Below are 9,038 nucleotides of genomic sequence, written 5' to 3' on the forward strand. Positions count from 1 at the left end.
GGGGGCTGTTCCCAGGGCCTGGGCCAGGAGGAGGGGGGAGCTTGGGAAGGGGGGAACTTTCCAATAAAACTGGTGAAAAGTGTGCAAAGTCTGATCTCTTTATTAGTCGAAGGCAGCAGGGGGCCCCCGGCCCCCCCCGGGCTGGGCCCAGTACAGGGCAGTCCTGGCCCCCTCCCTGGCAGCCCCCCGGGGACCGCCCCCCCCCCTCGATGGGGGGGCACAGGGTCACCCTCCAGCCTCAGCCCCGTGCTGGGAATAAAGCTGTTTATTGCCATTGAGTTCCTGTTCCATGACCCCCGGGGGGCTCAGGTGACACCTGCGTGTCGGGCAGTAGCTGGGGGGCTGTGAGGGGCTGTGGGGGGACCTGCAGCGCTGCTGGGGGGCCAGGGGCCTCTGCCCCACGCCGTGGGCAGGAGGTGCCCGAGGGGGCTGTACCGTGAGGGGGGTCAGGGGCCTCGGCAGGGCAAGCCTGGGGCTGGTGTCTCTTTGGCAGGTGCCCCCCGAGGGCCCAGGGAGTGTGGGGGTCTGGCCACGCAGCTGCTGCCCCCGGCCCCGCGGTGCGGGGGTCTGGCTGTGCCCAGCCTCCACCACGGGCTGCTCACCGCTGGCACCATCACACGGGCATCGGCATCTCGTTGTACTCGTCCACACCTTCCCGCTCGTCCAGGATGGGCTCGGCCTCAGCCGCGTCCAGCTGCGGGACACGGCGGCTGAGGGGCAGCAAGGACCCCCTTGGCCCTGCCCACCCCGGGGGTCCAGCCCCCACTGCCCCCCAGGGACGACAGACACGGCCACTTACACATTTCATCTCCCGGTCGGTGAAGATGCGGCTGAGCAGGCACATGCGGAGCGGCACGGTGAGGATGAGGATGAAGGGGAAGGCCAGGGAGGCCACGGTGGACATGACGGCCCAGAGCACGGCCAGGCAGCCCAGCTGCAGCCCGGTGAAGAGGTGCATGCGCAGCGTGCGCACCTGGCACGGGCACGTGTCAGCGTGGGCCGGGCCCCTCGTCCCCCTCCCACCACGGGCACAGCCTGCCCAGGGGTACCCACACCCCAAACACGGCCCGTGGCCCTGCCAGGGTCTGGCTGCCCCCGAGGAACTGCCCTGGCCCCCTCTGCCCCCCTAAGCAAGGCTCTGCCAGAGCCTGCCCTGCGGACGCCCCAGTGCCCCCACCCACGGGTGCCCCAGGCTGGCTGCTGCCCCAGCCACGGGTCCTGCCCCCAGTGACTCTCCCCAGGGCCCCTCCCCACCTTTTTGACATAGGTGACGTCAGGGTGGTGCTTGGGGGGCATCAGCAGCAGCTGCAGGCGCTCGTAGAACTGGATGCCATTGAGGGAGGTGACACCCATGTAGAGGAAGATGCCGAAGAGCACAGCCAGCGGGATCTGCCGCAGCAGGTCCCCGATGACGATGGACAGCCCTGGGCCAGAGCAGGGTCAGCCTGGGCAGGGGGGTCAGCATAGCCCCCTCACCCTGCTCCACCCTCCCTGCTTGCCCCCATCACGTGGAGAAGGTTCCGCGTTCCTGCACCCACAGGGAACAGGACGGCCACGACGATTTGGCCAGGGCTCGGGGTGCTCCAGCTCCACTGCCCACACTGCCCCTGCACAGCCACAGCCCCCTAAGGCTCCCCAACCCCTCCCCCTGCTGCCCTCACACCACCGCAGCATCCCGGCTTCCCCCAGGGCCAGACCTACCAACGAGCACGGCCACCAGCAGCCCAGTGACCCGCTGCTCCTTCACCTCCTGGATCTTTGGCTTGTCCCCGGGTGCCACGGCCTTGCTCATGACGGTGAGGGCATTGGCGTGGGTGACCGAGCGCACGGTGGCCGCGGCCAGCCAGGGCAGCCCAAAGAGTGCAAAGAAGCCACCCATGGCCACGATGAGCAGGAGGTCGAGGTGGAACCCGGAGCCCTTCTGCAGCATCCGCTCCTTCTTGCTGATGATCAGCCTGGGCACAAGGGCAGATGGTTGGCACAGCTTCCCTCGGCCACACGGATGACCCCACCCAGCCCTGCTGCGCTCACGTCGTGATCTGGGTCTCCATGAAGATGAGGATGAAGACGAGGACGGCAGGGAGGCCACTGGCCACCATCATCCACACGGGGAAGTCGCTATGCTCACCCAGGGGGTTGATCACCCAGCCCCGCTTGTCCGGGGCCGTGACTGAGAACCCGCTGGGCACACTCAGCTTCTGCAGGGGGAGAGAGAGGCTGGGTGGGAGTGCTGGCTGTGCCCCCCAGGGCGAGGGGGGGCACAGAGTCACCCCTCACAGTAGCTGGACTTGAAGAGAGATGGAAGGTAAGACACTGGGAGCTGGAGGCAGCTGAGTGGGCACAGCCATAGCGGGGACAGAGGGAGCCACTGACCCACACCCGGGACAGAGGGAAAGGGCACAGGGACCCTGCAGGAGGAGGAGGGGGGGCCCTGCCCAAGGGGTGGGTGGGTGCTGACCTGTGTGTAGGTGTCCTGGATGCTGTAGTCCACCAGCACCATCACCAGGATGGCGATGGGCACCCCAAAGTCCCCGATGAGCCGCCGGATCTGGGGGAACGGTCTGACCTCAGCCTCCTGCCTGCCCCCCCCGCTCACCCCAGTCCCCCTGGGCTCACTCCAGCCCCCCAGGCCCCTGGCTCAGCCCACTCTCCCCCCAGCTCAGCTCAGCCCAGCCCCACAGCCGCCCCACGGCCCCACGCACCCGTCCGGGGAAGAAGCGGCTGTTCTTGAACTTGCGCAGGAAGAAGGCGATGAAGAAGGTGCCGGCCATGAGCACAAGCGAGAGCAGCGCCGTGTTGGGCTGCCCCGTGACCTTGGCAGTGCCACGGGCGGCAGTGCCGGTGGCCGGGGCGGTGCCGTTGGCTGTGGCCACGCTGCCGTTGCCCCAGGCCTCGGCCGAGCCGTTGGCGGGCAGGCAGCCGTGCAGCGGGTGCTCCTGGAAGATCTGCAGCAGCAGGACGGGATGGGACACTCAGCACCACATCCTGCCCAGCCACCCTGCAGTCCCTGGCCCCACCAGCTCACCTTGGCCAGCTTGGAGAAGGTCTCATAGATGAAGATGAGGGAGATGAGGAAGGCAAAGATCTCCTGGGTGAAGCGGGAGACAAAGCGCACCAGGAAGCTGCCCTCGAAGGCCACCATGACCAGCACGATGAGGATGAGCCAGAAGCCGATCCAGACACGCCCCACCAGGTACTCCAGCTCATTGGACGTGCAGAACTGCCCAGCCGCGGGGACAGACGGATGGACAGATGAGTGTCGGGATGGCCACAGGGCTGGGTAGGGGCCCGGCAGTGGGGCCAGGGGCAACCCCCACCCCCTCACCGTGAAAAAGGCCTCCTCAAAGACGAGCAGCGGCCCCGAGAAGCCGATGACAAGCAAGGGTTGGGCGCCCAGCAGGCAAAAAAGGACGCCCTGCAGCGACGTGGAGATGATCAGCTCCGACACCCCGATCAGGTCCTGTGTCTTCTCCCCTGCGGCAGGACAGGCTCAGGCACACCAGGCTCAGGCACACCAGGCTCAGGCACACCAGGCTCAGGCACACTGGCAGGACCGGCCTCTCGGCCCGAGACATGGCCCCGCCCCAGGTCCCTGACCCGCTGCATCCTGCAGCACACACGGGGCAGCACCCGGCAGCTCTGCAGCCCCCCATGACCCCACCACCCCTCACTGCCCTCCACAGCCCCCCACTCCCCCCGCACCCCCTGCACTCACCCAGCAGCCCCCCAAAGGTGATAGCTGGTGACAGTGCAGCAAAGTAGATGAAGATGACGGCGGCGATGCACTGGGGGTCCAGCGCGTCGCGGAAGTCGCTCAGGTAGTGGGGGTACCTCCGCCGCACATCCCGGATCAGCCCCCCAAAGGGCCGCCCCGTGCGCCTCAGGGGGTCGTCGTCCTCTTCGACCTCATCCTCCACCACCTTCAGCTTCAGCAGTGCTGGGGGCAGACACACAGACGGATGGACGGTGAGACCCCAACAGCTGAGACCCCCCCACTGAACCCTGCCCCAGGTACCTTTCTCCTCAGGGGACTTGGGCTCCAGCAGCAGCCTCCGTTCCTGCTCCATCCTCTTCTTCAGCATCTCGCGCTGGAAGTGGGCGACGCTGCGCAGCAGCTCCTCGCCCTGCACCTCGCTGGGCGGCAGCACCACGCTGCAGTCCAGGAACTCGTTGATGGCGTTCAGCAGGTCGTGCCGGTCGTCGGCCAGGTATGCGGCCTCATGGAATTGCTGGGGGGGAAACGGTCGGGTCAGTGCCCACCCCACAGCACTGCAGTGCCCTGAGACCACAGCACAGCACAGCCCCCAGCCCACAGCCCCAGCACAGCCCCCAGCCCACAGCCCTGGCACAGCCCTGAACCCCCATCCTGGCACAGCCCACAGCCCACAGCCTCAGCACAGCCCACAGCCCCAGCACAGCCCACAGCCCCAGCACAGCCCCCAGCCCACAGCCTCAGCACAGCCCTGAGCCCCCATCCTGGCACAGCCCACAGCCCACAGCCTCAGCACAGCCCTGAGCCCCCATCCTGGCACAGCCACGAGATGCCCACTCAGCACAGCCCTGAGACCCCTGGCCCCAACAGGACACCCAGTTCCCAATCCTGGCACGGCTCTGAGGCCCTGGTCCCAGCACAACCTGAGCCTCCCACCCCATCCCATTCCGGCCCTGAGCCCCCACCCCAGCATGGTCCTGAGCCCCCCATCCCAGCACATCCCTGAGCCCCCCGCCCCCCGATGCCCCATGGACCTTGTCAGACATGAGTGTGGAGATGGATCGCCCTATCTCGTGATAGTCCATGTGGGTGCTGCTGGGGCCCAGCAGCACGAAGAGGAACCGCACGGGCACGGGCACCTCCAGCACCGCGTCCAGCTCCACGGCCTCCTGCAGCCGCACAAAGGCCATGGTGGGCTGGTCCAGGAACTCCACACAGCCTGGGGGGCACAGAGGTCAGTCAAGGGCCCAACACACTCTCCCCACCCCTCTGCCCTGCCCACCCCTCCGTACCCACAAGCACCACCGTGGCCTCGGCATTGTCCGGGATCTTCTCCAGCAGCTTCAGCTCATGCTTGGACTTGGAGCGAGTGATGCCGGCTGGGGGCGTGGGGGTGAGGACCTCCCTCTGCAGGGACAGAGCAGGGGCTGGGGTCAGGCCCCTCCCGAGGGCACGGGCAGGGCTGGGGGGCCGTGGCACCCACCTCCCGCTCCACGTCCACACGTGTGTCGTGCTCGGCAGCGTGGCCAGCGATGAGGGGCTCGGTGACAGCCGGCTCGGCGCCCTCAGCCACGTGGTTGGTGCTGTGGTGGTGCACGAGCAGGGAGCCCAGGCTGCCCGCCGAGATGTTCCGCGGGAAGGAGAATTCCTTCTCATCGCTTGGGTGGCTGCAGGACAGAGCCAGTCTGTCCGTGGTGGCCCGACAGTACAGCCATCACCAGGATCCTGGGGACAGCGCCGGCCCTGTGGCTTGGGGAGCAGAGCCCAGGGGAGGGGGCTGCGTTCACGCTCCCTGTGCCCACCTGTGCTTGAGCAGCAGCGCCCGCAGCACGTTGGCGCGGTCCTCGGTCCGGATCTGGTCTGTGATGACCATCTGCTCCACCACCTGGTGAGCCACCCCTGGCAGCGTCTTCTGGTCCAGATCCAGGAGCACAGCCCCTGGCAAGGGACAGGGGGCTGAGGCCAGCGGGAACGGGACCCCCCTCACCGCGGGCGCCACGGGGTGACCCCCCCTCCCTACCGTGGGCCAGGGTCTTGCGGAGCTCCAGGAGGCTGCGGAAGGAGAGGGAGGCCACGTGCGGTTTGCCCCAGCGGTCGGTCTCCTCCTCCACGTCCTCCTCAAACTTGATCCAGCGCGCCGTCTCCTTCCACTGCAGCTCCTGGTTCTTGTCCACCACCAGCTCGTTCAGCTCCACGAACACCTGTGGCATGGCCAGGTCAGCGCCGGGATCCCTGGGACCCCCATCCCTGCCTGCCCCCCACCCCAGGACCCCGCACCTCGTGGGGCTGCCTGTCCTGCTTGCGCTGCCGCGTGCTGGGCTCCTTGTGGTCCTTGCTGACATGGACCACCTGTGCCTTGGCGCTCTTCCGCACCAGGTGCCGGCGCACGCCCGGCACGTCCTCGAAGCGGTGACCTGGTGGGGAAGGGTCAGTGACGGTGTGGGGTGGGCAACCTGTGGGGCTCACAGCCCTGCACTCCAAGCCCTGGCACGGGGGGCACAGCTCCAGCATGGGGGGCACTGAGCCCTGGAAGGGGGGACACAAGGGGCCGTGGAGCTGTTACATCCTGCCTGGGACATCTCAGGGCAGAAGGACCATCCCAGTGCTGGGGGCAAGTGCTGCAGCACCAGGGGTCACCTGCACCAAGGCCTATATGTGCCCACTGGCACACAGGCTCTGCCATGGTCACACTCCCCTGGGAGCTCTGAGGAAAAAGTGTCACCCGTCACCCTGGGAGTCCCCAAGCTGCGAATCCCAGGGGCTGGCGAGCACCCAGGGGAGCCACTGCCACTGCCATCATTGTCACTGGCTCCAGCTGCCCCAGGCACAGCTCCTGGCAGTGCTCCACAGGGACCTGGCACCCGGGATGGGTCCCCTGCTGCTGTGCCCAGTGCTGGGAGTGGGGTCAGCACCTGTCCCCAGCCCGGCTTGGCTGCAGCCAAGGGGTGATCTGGCACTGCCAGACCCCCTGTCCCAGACCCACCGTCCCAGAGCCCCTCATCCTGGCAGTGCCAAACCCCCCGTCCCAGACCGCCCATCTCCAGCCATGCCCCCCCAGCACTGCCCGACCCACCGTCCCGGCCCCGCTCACCCAGCCCGTGGTCACTGCCAGCGCGGCCCCCGGCACAGGGAGCCCCCACTCACTCTTCATGTAGTCCAGGTCTGCCGAGGCCAACGTCTGCGCCTCCGACTCGTCCGTCGGCATCTTCTGGTACCGGTCCTGCTCGGCAGCCGTCATGCTGCCGATGCACCGCCGCTCGTGCAGGTTGTAGCTCCGGTGCCCCGGCTGCGATTTGGGCGTGGGGCGACCCGGGGACCCGGCCTCGGCGGCTGCCCCCTCCCCTGGAGCCCCCTGCTCCGCATCGGGGCTGCAAGTCGGGAGCCCAGCTCAGCACCGAGCCCCCCTCTGCACCCCCACCCTGCTGTGAGGGACTGGAGGGGGCTGCTCTGCCATGGGGTGACCAGAGGAGGCTGCCCATCCCCAGAGAGCCCCAGCGATGCCTGACCCTGGCTCACCTGCCTGCCCGGGCATCCTTGGGGGTCGTGGCCCCCCGGGGCTCCGGGGGGGAACCGGGCAGTGCCGCGGGGGCCACCGGCTCCTCTGCCCGGTGGTCGGTCACCTCATCCTCCTGCAGGAAGAACTGGGGGGGTGGGGGGTGAGCCAGCTGTTGGGGAGCCACGTCCCCCAGCCGTGGGCAACACTGGCTCCAGCTCCTCTGGTGACCCGGCCGCGCCCAGACATCCCGAGCCGGGGGACACAGCGCTGCCCCTACCCCACTGCCCTCACCTGCACTGCCTCGGCCGGCCCAGGCTGCCGCAGCTCCTCCGCCGATCGCTCTGTCTCCGTGTCGCACACATCATCCTCATCCTCTTCAGCCTCCTCGATCGTGGGGGTCTCTCCGGGGACGGAGGCACGCCGGGCCTTCTTCTTGCCCTTTTTTGGGACCCCCTTTTTGCGGCGGGCATCAGGGGGCAGGTGTGTGGAGAGCGGGTGGTGGATGTGGAGGGACGACTGGCGGTGGTCTGGAGGAACGGGGAGGTTGGTGCCCTGTTCTCTGCCCCTTCCCCGCTGCCTACTTGCCCCCTGCCCATTCCCTGCTCCGTGCCTGCCCTCGGCCCCGCTCACACTCAAAGTCCTCCTCGCCGTAGCTGCGTCCGGCCTCCTCAGCGTTTCGGGGGTGAGTGTCGCTCAGGATCTCCTCGAAGCGCTCCACGCCCAGCGCCTTGTTCAGGTCCTTCTCCTCCTCCTCCTCCCCAAAGACAGGTGAGCCGGCACCCGGTGCCTCCTGCTCGGGCTGTGGGCCGGCACTGGGGCTGAGCAGGCACTCAGTGCCACTGGCATCGCCACCACCACACTACTGGCCCCCAGCACACCCGCCACACGGCCCCCTGCACAATGGGCACCCCAGACAGGGGGCTCTCTGGGATCCCCAAAGGCACCCAGGGACCCCACAGGCTGCCCACTGCATCATTCACACCCCACAGACCCCATGCACCCCCAGCACACCCCGTACACCCCCATTCCCACCCCACACAGCCCACGCACCCCCAGCCTCAGCACTGTGCTCCAGTGTTGCCTCCAGCCCACGTGCCTCAGCACCCCCAGTGCCTTGCCCTGGTGCCATGCACCCCTGTGCACCCCCAGTGCCATGCCCTGGTGCCATGCACCCCTGTGCACCCCCAGTGCCTGCTCGCCAGTCAGCCAGGACCCAGCATCCCCAGTGCTGTGCCCCACTGTGCACCCCCAAGACCACGGCACAGTACTGTACCCCTGGGTATCCCCAAGGCCACACAACCTCCACATGCCCCAGCACCCCAGTCCCACACTCCCAGTCCCCCAGAACACCGCAGCCCCGGTGCCGTGCCCGCCGCACGCCACCAGTGCCATGTCCTCGTGCTGTGCCCCTGGGTATCCCCAGTTCCCTTTTCCCTACGAGCTGGAACCCAGCACCCCCAGTGCCATGCCCCTGAACAACCTCAGCACCCCCAGTATCTTGCCCTGGTGCTGTGCCCCACCCCCAATGCCCCCATGCTGTGCCCCCCATACACCCCCAGTGCCATGCCCGGTGCTGCGCTCCCCGGTACAACCTCAGCCACCCCGGTGCTGTGCGCTGGTGCTGTGCTCCCCCCACCAGCCCCCAGTGCCGTGCCACCCCTGCTCCCCAGCCCTGCACCCGCAGGGCCCCCGCACTGTGGCCCCTCCCGGTGCTGCTGCTGCGCCCCAGCCGTGGGTGCTGGGGGGCAATGGGTGGGCTCGGGGGGGAGGGGCTAGGGGGCAGGGGGGCGGGGCTGGGGGGGCAGGGCTGGGGGGCAGGGCTGGGTGGGG

At 68.3% G+C, this 9,038-nt stretch overlaps 1 protein-coding gene across 3 annotated transcripts in view; it reads right to left on the reverse strand.

Annotated features, from left to right (window-relative positions):
- Positions 1-92: 92 nt before the first annotated feature.
- Positions 93-9,038, reverse strand: part of SLC4A2 (solute carrier family 4 member 2) — a 16,956-nt gene continuing 8,010 nt past the window's right edge. For all 3 annotated transcript variants that reach the window (XM_017838297.1, XM_017838300.1, XM_017838301.1), the window contains 21 exons: positions 7,839-8,007; positions 7,500-7,735; positions 7,229-7,353; positions 6,857-7,080; positions 5,990-6,126; positions 5,733-5,913; positions 5,515-5,650; positions 5,196-5,379; positions 5,005-5,119; positions 4,747-4,931; positions 4,016-4,229; positions 3,716-3,937; positions 3,326-3,474; positions 3,026-3,220; positions 2,703-2,945; positions 2,459-2,548; positions 2,032-2,198; positions 1,702-1,955; positions 1,255-1,424; positions 800-973; positions 93-694 (listed from right to left, as the gene is read on the reverse strand). In XM_017838297.1, coding sequence (XP_017693786.1) covers positions 614-694; positions 800-973; positions 1,255-1,424; positions 1,702-1,955; positions 2,032-2,198; positions 2,459-2,548; positions 2,703-2,945; positions 3,026-3,220; positions 3,326-3,474; positions 3,716-3,937; positions 4,016-4,229; positions 4,747-4,931; positions 5,005-5,119; positions 5,196-5,379; positions 5,515-5,650; positions 5,733-5,913; positions 5,990-6,126; positions 6,857-7,080; positions 7,229-7,353; positions 7,500-7,735; positions 7,839-8,007 — 3,651 coding nt within the window. In that variant the 3' untranslated portion in view covers positions 93-613. The remainder of the gene's footprint in view (positions 695-799; positions 974-1,254; positions 1,425-1,701; positions 1,956-2,031; positions 2,199-2,458; positions 2,549-2,702; positions 2,946-3,025; positions 3,221-3,325; positions 3,475-3,715; positions 3,938-4,015; positions 4,230-4,746; positions 4,932-5,004; positions 5,120-5,195; positions 5,380-5,514; positions 5,651-5,732; positions 5,914-5,989; positions 6,127-6,856; positions 7,081-7,228; positions 7,354-7,499; positions 7,736-7,838; positions 8,008-9,038) is intronic.

Source organism: Lepidothrix coronata, unplaced genomic scaffold (genome assembly GCF_001604755.1).
Source record: "Lepidothrix coronata isolate B3197 unplaced genomic scaffold, Lepidothrix_coronata-1.0 Scaffold330, whole genome shotgun sequence".
Classification (NCBI taxonomy): domain Eukaryota; kingdom Metazoa; phylum Chordata; class Aves; order Passeriformes; family Pipridae; genus Lepidothrix; species Lepidothrix coronata.